Genomic DNA, 18,792 nt, shown 5'->3' on the forward strand with positions numbered 1-18,792 from the left:
TAACTGCTTCAAGCATTCCTGTAGACTTCAGCTGGACAACTCCAAGGTGTGCAGCTCTTGCAAAACTTAGTGTGCATGACATGCATGCCAGTTTAGGTCAGCTATCGCAGGTATTGGTGTTGGCGGTATGAATAAATTACTTAATCTTTCAGGCCTTGTTATTGGAGCTTTCGTGCAAATGAGGATGCTGAATAAGATACCACTGATCATGGTATCATGCTGATCATGATACCACTGAATATGATACCGCGTGGTACCTGGTTCTCACTAAAGCAATATCCTGATGCTGGAAGCCGAATGGGAAGGGAGAAATGTTGCAAGGACATATTGGGGAGAAATGTTGCAAGGTGTTTGTTGTAAACACACGGAGCGCATCGTGGCACCGTGACTTATTTGCAGGGACTGAGGAAGATGGGGTTTGTGGCTGCTGGTGGTGTTAGATAACAGTCTGTCCAACCCATATATGAGGAGTATTGGAGTGGGCAATATTTTTCTAATCTCATAAGCATACTGAAACTAAACTGAAGTTACTCAAGTCCCAGAACTTCCCCCAAACAATAATTACACAACACAGTCAAAATGTATGTAGATCCCTGGATAAATTTTCATGAGCTTCACTTATTTTCTACAACCAAATTTTAAACAAAAGTATTTTATTAATGTTAGAAGTAGACTAACATGCGTTGAGCTTACTTCTTAGCTCTTTATGCTGTCGTTGAAGAGGCCCATAAACTGTTTTGCTGACTATTATTGCTGAGTAGGATTTTTGGTATCCCCCTCTTGCCCAGCTGTGATCTTTTTCCCTGGTCTTTTCCTCCGAGCCCGTTTGGTCAGCAGTGTAAGAAGGTGACCCATGCAAACGGTCAACGCCTCTTCATGCTGGCCTACCCAAATCAAAAGGTGGAAATGTTCGTGAATTGATAGTCTGAGGCTCCCTTTCATCAATCAGGAATTGGGGTTTGAATTTGAATTTGACCTATTCTGAAATGCTGTTTCTGTGAACTTTGATATTTAAATCCACAATACTTTATTCATGAGTGAATAATTATTCCCTAAGAGATATTTACTTAAAGTAAAAGCAAATGGAAATGCAAGCTGCTGCTGCTGCTGCTTCAAAATAGTTCTTGGAAATTTTTTTTTGTTTGGAGGAGTAGGAAGGGCATGGGTTTTGTTGGTGGTTTTTTCTTCCCACAGAGTAAAACAAAACAAAAAAACCAAGAAGAAATAGGGGAGTTAAAACAAATAGAACTTGATGAGGCTAGAAGAACCCTTACTGCTTTAGCTAGCTATGTGAAAAATGTATTTCATTAGACTGTCCATATTGCTATTTTCCAGACACACTGTCAAAGGGAATCACTGATGGGTAATGCAATGGAAAGAAATAATGTTTTCTTTCTCCTTTTCCCACCCCTTCCCCCAGTGATCCTTTGCATCCATGTGTTACAACTTTGTTCATGTTTTCCAAATGACCGGCTGCTTTGTAGTTCTAATATGCACCTTTCTTTTAATTTTAGGTTCTGTCTTCATTTTGCTGACTCAAACCACAGATTCCAAGGAAAGGAGGGGGAAGTGGAATAAAATACTGAAGTGCCAGAGGAAAAGCCAGACTAGGCAACGAAAATTACTGTTACCAAACTGTAGACTGCTCTCACTTACACATACTGGGGGGGGCTGTCGATTCAAAGCTTATAAAATGACTCTTGCAGACTTTCCTCACTGAACTTCAGATAGGCTAAAACCCTTCAACTAGGGTTGAATTAGGAAATGGAAATATGACTCCTTGCTGGTGTCTTCCGTCTTCCTCCCCCTCTACTGGGTTTTTTGTTTGGGGTAGGAAATCCTGAACAAATTGTATGGCGTCAACCAAACTTACAGTTGATGGTTATGGATGACATAGGAACTTCAGATTTATGTCTCTGCAATGACACCTGATTAAGGCAAAGGTTGAAAACTGCTCATCAGCTACTTTATCAAAACTTGTAGTAACTATTACAGTCATGCTTTCTCTCTCTTTCTAAGATTTGAACTCTGGAGTGATGTTCCTTGGAAGGCATGAGCAGATAGTCATCTTTTTGGATTGGAATCGGAAATAATATGAGAATGCCCAGAAGAGGCTTAGTAATTCAAGCCAGGACTCGTTGGCTATTAGTGGGCCTTGCTTTACTATTCAGTTTAGTCTTGCTCATGTATTTGCTCGAGTGTGCTCCACAAACAGATGGTAATGGATCTCTACCTGGTGTTGTAGGCGAAAATATGGGTAAAGAATACTATCAAGCTCTCTTGCAGGAACAAGAAGAGCATTATCAAAACCGAGCTACCAGTCTGAAACGTCAGATTGCCCAGTTAAAGCAAGAGCTTCAGGAAATGAGTGATAAATTGAAATCCCTACAGGAAAAAAAGAGCCCCAAGGTCAATGGTATGAACTACCAAGGCACCAAAGAACAAGCATCCAATGATCTCCTAGAGTTTCTTCATTCCCAGATTGACAAAGCTGAGGTGAGCGTGGGGGCCAAACTGCCTAGTGAATATGGCGTCATTCCTTTTGAAAGCTTTACGTCCATGAAAGTATTCCAGTTGGAGATGGGGCTCACTCGGCATCCAGAAGAGAAACCTGTTAGAAAGGATAAACGAGACGAACTGGTGGAAGTTATTGAGGCTGGCCTAGAAGTTATCAATAATCCAGATGAAGAAGATGGACAAGATGAAGATGATGGAGTAGGAGAGAGGCAGCTGTATAGTGAAAATGATTTCATAGAAGGTATGTTTACTACATGCTTTCCAGCCAGTTAACAGAATGTCACAACAGGCATTTAATGGTGTTTGTATTTTTAGGGGTTTTACCTACTTGAATGTAGTCTTGAACAGCAATTACACAGCAAGAACCTTTATTTCTAATGATGAGAATATTACTGCTTCATTATGTTGTTTTGTGTAGGGAGCAAGAAATCCATTTCAGAAGGGCTCACCACAAGAAGTGTACGGGGGAAGTTGTAGCCGCTTAAAATACTGAGGCATTCGTAACTGATTTTAGCTGAAGTCAGTGTGACACAGCTGCTTATGGTACTAAATAACTGAAAGACTTCCAGTGAAACTGGTGGCAGTCGGAAGGAGAAATTGATTCATCTCTGTTCTTCCAGCATAGTTAAGCTATTCAGTAGGAAGCTACAGGGTTTTCTTCTTCACTTGTCTCTATGCCACTTGTAGTTACTATGCAGGCTTTTGACTCTCATAGAGCTGGCATGCTCATTGGAGGGAGAGCATTGGTAGGCTAACATGTTCTGGTCATGTCAGCTGAAGAACTTGGTGTCCTGAATAGACCCTTCATGGTATAGTAGTTACGGGGTTTGCTAAGCCATGCAACCTTGAACTGTTCTCTTGTTCTCTATTCAATTATCTTTCAGTGCTTGTGAATTTAATTACAGAACACATTATTATAAAAACAAAAATAGCAGTTATGCTTTCAGCATTTAGTGACACCCTTAAAAGATGCGTTAGTGGTAATTCCTACAGAAGTTGGCTTTCAAGGTACAGAGTAATGCTGATGGAGATAAGTATTATCAAAAACTGCCCTAGTACCTCTTTTTTGTATTTACAGTATTAAATACAGTTCATGCTGCCATAAAAAAAAAAGTTGGACCATGTTATAAGAGCATTACTGTAAAAGGGATTCTGGATCTCAGCAGTACTGATGTCTGCACTATTAAGCAAACACATGTTGGAGAAAGGTACCGTTGGCCTTGAAATAATCAGTTCTTTCAGTCTAAGATGATGTAATTGGTCTGTAGCACAAAAAGTCTCTGCTTTTAACAGCTACTGTGTTTAAAGTTTAATGCAAGTACTCTTCTTCATTCCAGAAGGTGGGCAGGGCATAGAATCCACTCAGCTGTCTCAGTCTAACACAGCCAGCGCAGTGTTACGCTCTTAGTACAGTTTTCACTTAAAACCATATTATTTTGTCTGGAAGTAGTCATTCTTGCAGTCTTTTAATTGGTTTCTTTTTATATTAAGTGTGCAGCTGCTTATCCTTTACTGGTTTAGGTACTGCTTACAGTCTACCGGATTTTTTTTACCAGTACTGAAATACTCATTTTTCTTAGTGTACTGCCTTTAATGACTGCAGACCGCCAAGAAAGCAAGGAGATGTAGGACCTTAGAACTGTACTTACACCTGTGCCTCTGTTTGCACCAGTATATTGATAATTTGTTTTGGAAGTTGAACTAATTTCCTTTTGTTGTAAAGGCAGGTTTTTTCAAGCATAGGTTACAGGAACTGTAGAAAAAATATGCAGCATTAAAAGAACGTATTTTTATGCTGTAGCTCTTAGGGTTGTGTTAGCAACTAGCCATAGTGATATATATCAGCGTCGAAGTTGTGGGTTGTGTGGGTATTCTGTGTTTATGCATGTGTTAGAATACTACTGGCTAATTTAGACACTGGGCCAGCAAAAAAAGCTGCTTCTGAAAATTAACACCTTTTTTTTTCTTCTGTTGCTCCAAAACTTAGAGGTGAGAAATGGAACCAGCCAGTAGTGGTACCTGCAGGTCCCTCGCCCTGCGACTGCCCTGTGACTGGGCTGTAGCACGCTACCTTGGTTGTCAGTTTGTGTATCCTCGTTTGATGGAAGTGCAGTTGGAAAGTTGATGTCTTTCCATTTAGAAAATACTGCTCCCTTAAGCTATCATAACCTGGTGGGTTTAAGTTTCATAGCAGACTTGGTGTATCTACTAAGTCACAACAGTTCCTGTAAATGTTTGAAGAGCACAGCTAAATTGTTGCTGGATTAGCATTGCTCATTTAGAGAAACAGTTTGTTAAACTTGGCTTGAATTAAAACAAATAGTTTGTCACTTAAGTTCTGTATCCTCTTCAATTGCTAAAGATTATTTTGTAATAAGTGATTTAGGACTAAGAGTAGAGTTTTATGCAGTTTGAAACAGGCTGAGAAACTTGGTGTGTGGATTACTTTTGTGGGGCGGGGGGGGCAAAAGAGAAAGCTGATACTGCATTAGTTAATACATAGCCATCATTTTATGCTGAATATAGATAAACTGATTTTGCTTTTGTTTCAACTTGCAGGAATTTTTTTTCTCAAAACTAATGCATATTTATCTACAAAAGCTTACCCACAAAACTGTGCCACAAGTATAAGGTAGGCTAGAAACGGGCATTTTTATTCTAGAAGTGCTCTAGCTTCCTACCTCAATAGGCTAACTTTTCATGTAGGTAAATGTTTGGTTCTGGGAATTATTTCAGCTTTTTTCCTAGACTTGTGAGATACTAGACTAAACCTTGAGCTATGTAAGCTTTTGTGGTATGTACTTTAAGTTGTATTAGTAAATCCTTAGAGAATTTGGTGGCTGTTTGATCTTACAGACAATTTTACCTAATGGTATCTCTTCATCACCACTGAATGTCTGAAGTTCTTCCCCAGCATTTACATTGTCTTTGCCCACTCAGTGGAATATCACTGTTCTGATTTGTAAAAGCATCAAGAATTTTTTTCTTACTTTATTTTAGGATTTACCTATATTGGAGTCACTTGTGACAACAGAGACTAATGACATGAATTTAAACTTAATCTGCCTTTTCTGTTTTATAAATAGACATTTCCTAAATAAACTTTTCTGCAAAAGTACACTTAGTTACTTAATAATACATGGTAGTCTGAATCAACTGATTTTTATTACTCTAATACCGCGTGGGCCAAAAAACTTCACAATACATGTGATGGATGGTAACTTTCTTGTTGCTGCTCTGTTTTTTTCTCTGTGCCCTTGATTTAACTGTTCATGCAGCTTTTCTGCTGCATGCTCAGCCTTTGTGGTCTTTACATGAAGATATTCTGCCTTCTACCAGTGGTGCAAGGAAGTTGTATCCATGATAGGGAGTAACCTGTTCAAGTGTTACTCAAACTAATGTTCTTTTTGTTTTGCAATGCTAAAAAAAAAAAAAGTAATGACCAAATGTTTTTGGAGTTGTGATTAGGCAGAGCTGCCACAGCCACATCATGGCTATTGACAGGCTTGAGCAATAACACCAAGTAAAAAAAATTTGCAAGTATGCATTGCAACTATGAAGATACTTTCTGAAAGCTCCAAATTATTTTTCACAAGACTCAATTGACTTGCTCTGCTGATGAAGGGAAAACCAGCAAGTTTCTGAGCTCTGCAGGGCTCTGTTTGCTGCATTGTTACCCTTTTTGCTTTGCTGCAACCCAGGATGAAACTTCCAGAATTCTAATATTAACAGAACAAAAACCTGACCTTAAAAAAAAAAGTCTTGTTCTGCAGTTGCTGTTTGAGAAACACTTTGAAGTTTTTTTCTTAATATTTCCATTAGATCTAAGCATATGAGAGAGGAGTACACTATTCCCCTTGGGTGAAAAGTATCCCTAGAGAGAATAAAAGTTGCAATGTTACATATTTTCACAAATGAAGGGGTCTAGGACTACAAACAATGAACCTAATTGCTGAATTGGGCATTCTAAGATAGTCCTGGATTAAAAATAGATTTCTGAGATCAGTGTTTGATAATATTGAGAAACAGAGGATAAGCAAGATGGGAAGAGCATAATAGTATTACCTCTGTCCATCCCCTTTCTTCAGAAGCCTGTAACATTAAGTCTCGAATACTGATGCAAAACTCAGTGAGGAGCCTTCATGGATATCTGGACTTTACTATCAGTGTAACTGGTTTATTTGGGTTACAGTTATCAGTGTAATGGGGTTATTTTATCAAGAGATTAAAAGCTTTTCCATTGGATAGAAATTTAAAATTAACCTTTGGAAAACAGAAGCATTAGCATATTTTTCAGAAGCTAATTAGTAATTAGTTAATCTCTAATAAAGGTCTTGTTGTTGAATGTCTACCACAATTCGCGTGCTGCTTTTTGGGTGCACTTCTCTTGCTTCTGTGTTTCCAGTTGGAACTGGGCAAAGTCCAGAAACTATCTTTGGGTCTGAATCACAAGGGAAGACTCCCCACCCAAAATATGTCCTTGGCATGTAAAAATTGTTTATCCCAATGCTGCAAGCTCAGAGTCAAAACTCTTCCAGAGTCCTTGCCATCCATAGAACAGTGTGGGCTGTTTGTCATGCAGACACCCCCTTTAGTATGTCCTGCGTAGGACCAGAAACTGGCCAGTGTCCTGGGAACTTCAATGGAGAATTTTAATGCACAAAAAAAAAAAAAGGACATGTGTCTTAAATTCCATAGACCAAACCCTCTCTGGGTAGCTTTCTTGGTAGTTGTAAAGCAAGCAATAGTATTCAGTGCAATAGAAGAATGGCTTTTTGGCTTCGATAGTAATTGATCCCCAGTATTGCTAAGATTTAATTTGTTTGGTGAGAAACAGAACTTCTGCAAAGGGAGTAAAGCTTCACGGACCAGGAATAACAGCTGTTAAATTATTTCTGCTGCTTTTTACCTCTTTGCTTATAGAGCTGTATTTTGGATGGCAGCCAGCATATGCTAGTTGGAAGGTGAGATAGCAGGTTTTATTACATGAGTCAGTCCCAAGTGTTAAAAACCTGAATGCACTAAGTAGTAAAACAGATGTGGGTTCTTTTTTTGGCTGTTCTCAATTCTGGCTTCTGTGTATAGAAGCTTTAATCCCATAAAAGTATTCAAATTAGTAGATTACCTATGGAGGTTAGCTCATAGCAAGGAGAATAACTTGAGGAGCACATACTTGCTATTTAAAAGAAGTGTGGTGCTGGTAGGATGTTGAGATTCAAAAGTTTGGAATCTTATATTCCAGCAATTGAATATTGACAAGGCACTACTCAAATTCAGACTTGCATATTAGGTCTTTATGAAGTTACAGCAGCAGGTTTTTTTTAAAGTTACTTTAATACAGAAATTTTTTATTCTGTACTACAGCCTTCTGTTGTAGACTGACATCTAAGCTTATCCTTTGGTTAAAGATAAGCTATTGGCAACTGTGACGTGCTTTTTAAAAAATTCACTTACATTGTAAATGGTATTTTCATCTGTAAACAGCTATTGGATACTAGAGAAAAGAATACAATATACAATACCAACTGTTAATTTGTGCAGGAGTACTGGTACAAAGTATTTGCATATTGCATGAGAGCATGGTGTGTAACCAAGAAGCTGTTTTTAAGCTACAGTGCTGGACTAGATAGCACAAAGGGTTGGAGTGGAAAAGGACTGAGAGGGATTTAAGATCTTTTTCTGCTTCTAACAGTCAACACTGCAGACTTTCATTGTTTGAAACACCCTTTTCAGTACTTGTAATTAATACTGATTTGAAACAGTCATGGTTTTCCTGAGCATTAAAATGTGGTGCATATTCTATGCAGCTCTGTGTTCACAAAGGACTAAATGTGCATTTCTCTCTTAAAGGAGTGCATTGCAAAACTTTGTTCAAAGCGTAAAAAGCATTTAAGTTGAAAGGTTAGATTCGGTCACCATTAACTGCCAGTGTGACGGCACCAGCTTGTTCTCCCACAGACCCTGTGTGGTGGTCGTCACCACTGTGTGGTGGTCGTCCACGTTTCCTGTCGGGTCTGCCAGTGCGCACACTCGCCCGCAAGAAAGAGTGCATTACAGAGCTGAATAGTGGAGGGGAACTGGGAGCTTGCTGTGAAAGAGAGGCTGTTGGGCAGATACAGGACAGGGGCAGAAGGAGGGAACGTCAGTGAATGAAACTGGATTTGGTTTGGGGAGGGAGGCTGGAGCAGAACATGGAGGGGGTTGGGTAGATCTAGGGAAAGGACTCTCTGTAAGGGAGCCTGGGGTATAGAGGAAGAAAGTTGGGGCAAGGCGGTGTACACATTCCTTTGCTGCTTGTATTGTGAATGAGCAGGTAATGGGAGGAAAGTAACATGGAGGAATATTGGCCTGGGGATAGGGGGAGAAGCAAAGCTCTAAGATCACTTCTTTCTAGTTCCTGAGCTTGACAAACAAAACCAAGCTGCTCTAGGTTTGAGGGCTGCTCCCTTCACATACCTTGACCCTTCTTGATTTCAGTTGCAAAAAAGACAATAACAAAAAGGACAGTATTCATGCTGAGCCCAAAAGACAGCCCTTTGTGTCACCAGCACAGTTCATCTGTCCTGTGCCCTGCCACCTTCCTTCTGGGCGGGAGGCTGGGGGAGGATTTCAGCTGCTCTGGAGGCTGGCTGGAGGAGAAGAGGCAGTTCAGGCCTGCCGAGTGAACGGAAGGACACCGGCTGCATGGTGTGAAGGCAGGTGTGTTCGTCGCGCTTGGGGATATGCAGCTACTCATAACTTTCTCAATGGTCTGTGTGGCCAGCTCAACTGAAAGTTGTTTGGTTCGTAGCGTAGCTTATGTTTCTTCTCTATAATATACCTTTTCCTTGTGGGGGAGAAAGGAGAGCTAAGATGGGATGAACATAGGGCAATTCTCTTGGAGGATTTTTCCTGTCATCATTTCATACTCTCAGGTTAGTATAGATACAGGATGACCAACACAGAGCTCAGTTCAGTCAAAGCCACAGATGAGTCTTGGTCTTTTCCTTTGTGGTGTAAAATTAGAGAGGCTGTTGGCTTGAGTTGCTTCCTTGATGATCCTTAAACGAAAGCTATCAGCTAACCTAAATATTTGTTCTGAATGGGATAGATTTCCCTACCCATTAGGAGTAAAATGACTCTAAATAGGTAATCCTGTTTATAGAGAACTGGTATTGCTTTCTCAAAGTGTTACAGCTATGTGGAAAACTTTTATGCTTGTGGCCTTAGAGGACCATAGCTACAGTAAAACGCCATTATTCTTATTTATGGGATAGCAAGTTTATTCTTATTTGTGGGATAACAGTTTTAAAGCATTCCAGCATTTATCACATGGATTTTTTTCTTTTTTTTTTTTCAGATACCACATTTCAGATTTTACAGGCTTTGTCAAGCGAGTTATTGTGTCATTTGTTCTGCCCACAGCTTGTGTTGTGTTGATTGCTGGCCAGATGATCGCAGCTTTTACTGTGGACTAGCTCAGGGGAAGATCCTTACTGAAGGGCTTAAGAACAGGCAATATTAGATTTCAGCCATCCTTTTCCATAGTGAATAGCTGAGTTCCCTTTTTGTTGGGAAGACCCAACTCTAATTCTGCCTGAGAAGTTGATGTAGGGACCATAAAACCTATCTAAGAAGCAGGGGAAGCTGTAGGTTGTTTGAGATTGTTTTTCAGATCCGGTCTAAGAAGGCAGGAGGGTGATTGTGGTAATTGGTGGTTTGTGGATTTTTTTGTTTGGGAAAACCCCAGAAACTTTCCCCCAAAAGCTTTATTTCTCACTTCTTTATAGTTCTCAGGAAAAACAGTGTTTCTGAAATACAATCGCTGGGATCTTTGACTTTACAAATTACTTGTGTGACTTATTCTTCAGGTTACTATCGTACAGAAAGAGATAAGGGGACACAGTATGAGCTGTTTTATAAGAAGATGGATGGCATGGAATACAGGCATGTCACCTTGTTCCGACCTTTTGGACCCCTCATGAAAGTGAAGAGTGAAACGGTCGATATTTCTAGATCAATCATTAACATTATTGTCCCTCTTGCTGGAAGAACTGAGGCATTTGCACAATTTATGCAAAACTTTAGGTAGGTGCATGAGATTATATAGTGAGCTATATTGCTGATTTTCAGTATTTTGTTTTCAAAATAAATTTCTGTTCTGGTGGATTTGTGACAGAACTAATGATTCCAACATTGTGTGCAACTGCCTTGGGATGTTTGTAATTGAACCTATTGTATGGAGAAATATTCCCTCTAAAAGGTTTTAAGAGATTCTCAAACTGCACCAAAACCCCTTTTAGACCGAGTGCCAGGGCCGCTGTGAACCTGGACACAGATGATCTTGCATCATTTCTGTATTTACAACAGTTTTTGAGCTCCTGTTTGTAAAATAAGGTGTTGGAATGAAACACACAGTATTGGAACCTTCTGATTCAAATGGGAAAGATGGGGAAAGAAGAGGGAAAACATCTTTCCTTGTTTTCTTTAGAAGCTAATTGAAGTCTGACCAGAATACTTAAACCTGCTAATACTTTTAAATGCAATAGCTTTTAAGTACCTGAAGCTGCTGTTGTGTCGCAAGTAATCATTAATATCAGCTTATCTTTGTGCTTATAGGGATGTGTGTATTCATCAGGATAAGCGTGTTCACCTCACAGTGGTGTATTTTGGACAAGATGGGCTATCAGAAGTAAAAAGCATCCTAGAATCCGTAGCTAGGTAAGTCTATCAAATGTCAGTCAACACAAACGATATTGATTGGCATTTAAAATGTTTTTTTAAAAGGATGAAATAATAAAAAGAATAATTTTATAGTCCATTACAGGTTGATAGGGAAAGTAAGCTTTATTTACAGTACACTATTTTTTGGTTGGCATTTTACAGCTTAAGTTGCAAAAGTCTCCTGAAGACTACTAAAAATCAAGTTAATAGGCCAAAAAAGACTAACAGCAGTGGCTTTGAGGTTTCTGTCTGACAGTCTAAAAAACAACAGGGGTGAGTTTTGCAGTGAATATTCAGTCATGCTAACAGATTGACCAGAATTAAAGTTATTTGGAACTTGGATGTACATTTCAATAGTTCTGTTCACTGGAGAATTAATTTTATTTAATAATAAGGAAGAGAAAGGTAGTCAAAGTAGCCTGGTGGGCTGCTGAGTGTGAGAAGTTAAGCTTTGCCCTCTATGCTGTAGGTACTAGGTAATTGGGCCCATACTTACCCTCTGCTATAAAACAACTTTAAACACTGTTTCATCATGACTGTCTCAGCAAATAGCATTACAGTAGTATGGATTTAAAATTCCCAAATGTTGCCTTTTTTTTTTGCTCCAGAGGGATGGGACAGGTAATAGCCTCCGTAAGCTTGTAGCTAAGGGGCTCCTTCTCTGTCTGAGCTCTTGTGCTTGTCCCTGAGCTGGGAGTCCATTACCCTTGTTAGTCAAGAATGAGCTGGGTTCCCAAGTATCCCCATCTTACAACGCAGGCCAAGGCTCTGCTCGATGAAATATATTAGGCACAGGCTATTGTGTCGCTATCTTAAAATGTGACAGTAAGTTGGCCTGGCATGCACAGACATCCTCTAGGAAGGGAGAAGTGCTTCTGCCTTCCTCCCACAGAGCCTCCCTGCATCTAGCTTGCCGAGTGCCAGCCACCTCTGCTTCTGAGGCCTCTCTGCTGCCTGCCGTGCAGCTTGTGAGATGTCCTCTTCTTCTCACACCATTGAGTCAGATTCAGTGCTGTGAACTCACTGGGCATTTATCTGGTTCTTTATCTTCTTAGTGGTGCTGCTGTTGAGTATCTTCACTCTGTTCTCTGCAAGCATTGACGTCTGAAGTGTCTCCAAAGTAGACACTTAACTTTGCTTGAAGATATGCCCCAGGTGCATTTCCAATCTCCCTTTGCTGCTCCTTCCCTCTTCTGCAAAGAGAGGCATGTGTGCTACTGGTGTGAAATAGCGAGGAGAAGCAAATCGACTGGGTTACGGTGGCATCACCAGACAGATGGCCTTTTGCCTCATGAGTTTGGTGGTGCTCAGATGCTGGCTTTATATTTGCCCTCTCTGACATAGTGAAGACAGATACTGCTCTATTAGTCAGGACGACTTAGTTTGTGGGGACAAATTTCAGATGGCATTGGAATTTCAGAGAATGCTTTAATTCACGTCAGTTGCCAAAAAGCCTTTTAAGTCTGTCTGAATGATTAAATGCAAAGTGAAGTTATGAAGTAAGACTGAGGTCCATCTTTTTACAATGTCTAAACTCTGACACTTACAATAGACAACTAAGTGGGACAGATATTTTTTCTCATCCTGATGATATAACTGTTTTTTTAAAAATTTCCGGAATGAAATTACTGTAAAACGCTGAAAAAGTATAAATGGTCCCTTCCGCCCCCCACATGGATTTATTTTGGGTTTGGCTCTGTTTTTCTTGTAGAGAAACTAACTTCCACAATTACACACTTGTCTCTCTGAATGAGGAATTTAACCGAGGCCGGGGACTTGACATGGGTGCCAGAGCCTGGGAAAAGGGCGAGGTCCTGATGTTCTTCTGTGATGTTGATGTTTATTTCACAGCCGAGTTCCTCAACAGTTGTCGCTTAAATGCTGAGCCTGGTATGTTCCTTTACAGTTGCTGTAACTGAGTCTTGTCATCTTGTTTGGCTTAAACTGACCTGTGTTGAGCATATAGAAAACTAACTTGAATGGTAGAGCTTATTCAATACCATGCACCTAGGAAAGTATAAAATTCTCTGTGCACAAAAGACAATAGTATTTAGACTGAGAAATAACTTTTGCCTTAGTGTAGCTTGTTTTAAGAGCACATTGTCTTTTTTTGTACAATAAGTATAGTTTTCACATTTTCTTAAGATTTGTCTGTCTAAAAGAAAGCTGGACAGTTTAATTGCTTTAACAATTAGACTGCATGTAAATTTGCATAACAAAACTCAATGCAGCAGTTACAGTGGAATATGATTTTTGTTATACTGAAATCTCGAACAAGTTTGGTTTATGCCTTCTCACACTTGTATGGCCAAGACACCACATATGAATGGTTTTCAGTAGAGGTACACAATGTGCTCCTTACAGAGACTGAGCTAATGTTCCACGTTTACATCCCAAGCTCTGAAATTTTCTGACCGTTTTTTCTCAAGTTTGTATGAAGCTTGCTTGTTCTGCAAGCTTCTGCCAAGAAGGATAAAGCTTTCTTGAGTTAACAAGCATGCTAGTTAAGACCTTCTCCTGTCAAAAATTTGTTTGGGTTGGGTTTTTTTAATGCTTACTCTTACTCCAGATTTGTTGCAGCCAGAAACCATTTTCTCCAAATGTCAATTTGGAATGAATAGATACTTTTTCTTCACATAATAAACAGGCAAGAAAGTCTGCTATAAGCCAGATACTTTGACTCTGTTTCTTGCTGCTTCTTTCATTTCTGTCTGTCTCTGCACTTGATGAAATGAGTCGTATAAATAATTGGAAAAACTTTGGAGAGGAGCATCTTGTGAGCTTTCACAAGGAAGGGACTTTGAGAGACTGCTTGACAATTCATACTGACAGTTTGCCAGCTTTGCTTCAAGTGAGATCTGAAAATGCTTCTCACACGTTCAGAGTTCATGCCCAAATCAGGGTACTGAGTATTCTTGTGGGCTGTCGTTGATACCTTTGCACCACTGGCAATGCAAGACATCCTTGAAAAATACTTATCTGGCTTCTGTAATAGGCATAGAGCTGGTGTCACAGCATAATCAGGATACTCACGATGCTTAGTACCCTTGCAGGACATCCCAGATGTACACACTTTTAACTGCTTGTGGAAAGAGGCATGCTCATAAAACTCAGGCTATGCAAGGTGTTACTTGGACTTGGTTATTTTTTAGCTTTACTGCATACCATTATTGCAGGGATTTTTCACTGTCATCTAATGTGATATTGTGATATATAATATATATAAAATATTTTATATGTGTATAAGTATGTATAACTCTATATAAATGTATATCTATACAGTATATATAAATATGTGTACATATATTTTTTTAAATCCTGTGGGCTCTGCCTCACTAGATGTTATGGGCTACCTAAATGGGAAATCCTAGTAGTTAGACCTTATATTTATTTGTTTTCACTAGATGGCTAATAGCTAATATTTCACATAAAGAGAATATTTCTAGTTTCCTATTGCCTTCAGAAAGGATGCCCACAGTGAGTAACAATCACCTTTTGACTTGCAGGGAAAAAGGTTTTTTATCCTGTGGTATTCAGCCTTTATAATCCTGCTATTGTCTATGCCAACCAAGATATACCACCCCCTGTGGAGCAACAATTGGTAAGCAGCATGATTTATTCTGGATAGAGTAAGTTGTGCTTTGTATTAAAACAAAATTATGTGTAACTTAATAGTCTGTTTGGGATATCTTATGACCTTTGGCAGTATCGAAACACTTTTCTCCATTATGGGCAAAGCACTTGGAAGAAAAGCTTATCAAACAGTACAAAACTCTTTCTTAGATAAACTTGGAGTTCTACTTGGATTTTTAAAAAAAAAGTGCTATTAATCAAATGAAGTTGGTAGTTCTGATCTATTGCTTAATTCTGGCTTGGAAAGCCAGTATTTTAGGTGGTTGGTGGCATAACATGGCAGCAACTTTCGTCTTGTGTTCCAGCAAACAAAGAAGTGGTGAAAGGAAAAACAACTTAGGAACGGTGCTTGATGAGCTTCCCTCAGTATCGACACTCTCCAACTACCAAATGGTAGTTGCAGGAAGCATGCCGTGTAACTCGAGGTGGACTGAGATGTTCAGTCAGTTGCTTTTTTCGTGCTGTGGGCACCTGTACTCTGTGCAGATTGTTTCTTTACCTTTGCCATCCAACATCTGCCAGAACTGTTATACTGCTGATTTCATCTTGCTTTTGGAATGAGAAACACTGCTTCTGGGGAAGCTTGTAGTCAAAAATAATAAACAAATAAACCCCACAAACATTCAAGAGGATAGGTTTAAGGATAACTTGGGGCTCAGCAGAAAGAAGGAAGTACTGTATTTCTGGGTCTTTGCCTGAAGATGGAATGGCCATGGTCAGTGTCCAGCCTGACTCTCTTTCAAGAGACTGCATAAATTAAATTGGGTTTTGCAGCTGGGGCTCCTGAGGTAGACAGGTTTGGAGGAGAGAAAGGAGAGTGCAACACGGCCTTACTAAAAGAAAAGAAAAACATAACTTTCACTCCCTACATTGTTTGCAAGGATCCTACTGAAAGTGGGAGGGAAGCTTTGACATATGGCCTCAGGTAGTCACAAGTGAGAGAGGAGTGAGCTCCTTGCCTGAGAACTCTGCTGTTTACGTTTTTGAATCCAGCAACTTTATGGTTGCTGACTTCAATCACAAAACTTACTTTTTTTGTCATATCAGAACAAGAAGAGACAAATGAGCCTTAGAAACCGGGTAGGAATTGGAGTATCGGGAACAGATGATTTGGCAATAGACTACCAAAAATTTACTGCTTGGTCTAAGCAGATACATAGAAAATAGAGGTGGTGCAGCAGAAAGGTAAATGTGGAAACTGCAATGCGAGTAAGTACTTGGAATCGGATGGCAAAGGGTGAAGTGAAGAGCAGGTAATTAGGAAGCCCACGTCTGTGCATGACAGAAATACTAGAAGTCTTATATGCTGTATCCTGCACTGAGCAAATGATCGGAAGAGCTTAGCTTTCTACAAAACCAAGTGCAATGTACCTCCTTCAATGTATTTTGCATTTCACAATTATATTGTTTTAAAATTGCAGGTACACAAGAAGGATTCTGGTTTCTGGCGGGATTTTGGCTTTGGGATGACTTGTCAATATCGGACAGACTTTCTGACTGTTGGTAAGATGAAACTGCAAAAAAAACCATTTGTGTGTTTAAAAATTGATTCTCTGTTCTTATCTAACACCATAGAAGTAATGCATGTATTTCTTTATTATTTTTCCCAGCCCAGCAGTCAGACTTGCTTGGCAAGTTTGACCAATGAGATAAATTAGTTTTTCTAGATTTTGATGTCCCATCTGATGAGTGTTTGTTAAAAGTCACAATATTTTTAGTAACAGCATTTAACTCTAGAACTTCTAAAATTCTTTCTTTTTTTTTTTGTCCTTTGCGACTGTCTGAAGCAAACTAATCAAGTTTAAGAAACACATCCATCAAGTAAACCACTAACATAGACAAGAAGTGTTCAAATTCCTTATTTTCAATAACCTTGGGCAGTTGAAGAGAGTGGTTTGGGGCTTTAGAAATACGCTGTGGGCACCCCCTTGTGGCATGCTGTTAAAACTGAGAACAGCTTGGTGTGCTTCAATTTGGAAGGCTGTCTTGAAGATAGTCTGCTAGAAGGTGTAATGTACAGCCCGATGTGCTGGGTAAGGGCTTGAACGCAGGCTGATTTCTAATAGCAGTCACATTGCCGTGTGTATGGTATATGCTAAACGAAGACTTCATAATTGTAGAGTTTTGGAATTGTGCGTGAGTCCGGGTGGACTACGATCCTGGAAAGGCAAAAGAACTTAAAATATGGTGGAACAGGTTCCTTTCCTTAATTCAGCTTTTTGAGTTGTGACCTATGGAGTAATTGCTGGCATTTTTAGAGAGGGCTTTTCGTATGGTGCATGACTGCTTCATTTTCCAGCTGCTAAAATCCATTATGATTGCTAAAAATAACCCAAAAGCATAGCCAGTGAGGTTTGCCTACAGTTTTCTGCAGCTGTCACATGGGATGTCATGCATAATGCAATTTGGAGACACTGTTCTAAGAGTCTTTCTGAAGCCAGCAGTGCATGATCTGTGTCCTGGGCAGTTTCCACTGCAAAGGATGTGGTATGTTTGGAGCTCTTCTCCCTCAATTTGGCATGCTTTGGCATGGCGAACTTAAAGTTAATTGCTCCAGAATTTCTGGTATGTCATACCAGATTTGGTAATATGTCACACAAGGAGTGTTGTTCTTTTTGCCTTACATCTAGCCTGTATGCCAAAATAACGTTTTCTGATACTGTTTTTATAGGGGGTTTTGACTTGGAAGTGAAAGGCTGGGGCGGTGAGGATGTTCACCTTTACAGAAAGTACTTGCATGGTGACCTTATTGTGATCAGGACACCGGTCCCTGGTCTCTTTCACCTCTGGCACGAGAAACATTGTGCAGACGAACTCACTCCAGAGCAGTATCGCATGTGTATCCAGTCGAAAGCCATGAACGAGGCCTCTCACTCGCACCTTGGGATGCTGGTCTTCAGGGAGGAGATCGAGACTCACCTCCGTAAGCAGGCTTACAGGACTAACAGCGAAGCAGTGGGCTAAATGTCACACCCATGACATTGGATGACTTCAAATTCACAGTGAACCAGCATCATTTTACAGCCTTAATTCAGCTTAAAAATGCAGTGCCTCTCTTTTTCAGTGAAGAAGAGTTTAGGGGGGTTTTGGTTCTTGTATTTGTTTTCTGAGTAATTCTTTGACTGATATGCTATTACCTACATATCTTGCAAGTTCAAGCACCTCAAATAAATTGGAAAGTGTATGTAGTTCAAGGGAAGTGTCTTCAGTATTGATTGGAAAAATCAGTGGAATGTACAACTCAACACTTTTCCACATGGTACATTTCAATTCTTATATTTGCATTATTTTAAGAATTAAATTAAATAATCTTTTGTGTTGTCTTGAGTATTTTCAGTCTGTATGGCTCACTGCACTGTGACTGTAGAAGGATACTATACTTACACTCCATTGTAGAAACAAGAGAAAGGTATGAAAAAGAATCTCACCGTGAAAGGTATATGGGATGTGGTGACTGCTACGACAGCTGTTCAGGTTGCTAATTTCACAGCAGGGGCTTGGTGCTGCATTTGCTGTATGAACAGACATTCACATGGTTGAATGTAGAATAATTCATGTGAAAGAGGGGGAAATAAAAATCTTTTTAAGTGGAATTTTGGAGCATATAATGTAATTTCACACTGCAAAAGAGATACCACCTTCTTAATCTCAGTGATGGATCAGACCAGTTGGGAATGTTCCGGTTGGGTGTTCCTGGGTCTGGTCTTTTCCCACAGTAGACGCCACATCACAGAATCCCTTCTATAAACTGAGCTATGCTCTTAAACTCATTTGTTTAAAGATTTTTGGCCCCACTCTTCCTTATTCAAAGGCTCTGCCTGTTCATCTCATCCTTTAAGTTGAGGAACCATCCCATATAAATTGATTAGAGGCCCATTTGCTTTTATGCCAATATTGTCCTTTTGCTTGCTTTCTCTCTTTCTGGCATTTTCCTTACAT

General features: G+C 39.7%; 1 protein-coding gene across 1 annotated transcript in view; it reads left to right on the forward strand.

Moving 5' to 3' along the window:
* The window catches only part of CSGALNACT2 (chondroitin sulfate N-acetylgalactosaminyltransferase 2), a 34,187-nt gene extending 16,020 nt beyond the window's left edge, over positions 1 to 18,167 (forward strand). The window contains exons 2-8 of the mRNA XM_075505195.1: positions 1,515 to 2,758; positions 10,368 to 10,584; positions 11,116 to 11,217; positions 12,932 to 13,110; positions 14,727 to 14,821; positions 16,275 to 16,356; positions 17,525 to 18,167. Coding sequence (XP_075361310.1) covers positions 2,095 to 2,758; positions 10,368 to 10,584; positions 11,116 to 11,217; positions 12,932 to 13,110; positions 14,727 to 14,821; positions 16,275 to 16,356; positions 17,525 to 17,817 — 1,632 coding nt within the window. The 5' untranslated portion in view covers positions 1,515 to 2,094 and the 3' untranslated portion in view covers positions 17,818 to 18,167. The remainder of the gene's footprint in view (positions 1 to 1,514; positions 2,759 to 10,367; positions 10,585 to 11,115; positions 11,218 to 12,931; positions 13,111 to 14,726; positions 14,822 to 16,274; positions 16,357 to 17,524) is intronic.
* The last annotated feature ends 625 nt before the right edge of the window (positions 18,168 to 18,792 follow it).

This window comes from Mycteria americana, chromosome 6, assembly GCF_035582795.1.
Source record: "Mycteria americana isolate JAX WOST 10 ecotype Jacksonville Zoo and Gardens chromosome 6, USCA_MyAme_1.0, whole genome shotgun sequence".
Classification (NCBI taxonomy): Eukaryota; Metazoa; Chordata; class Aves; order Ciconiiformes; family Ciconiidae; genus Mycteria; species Mycteria americana.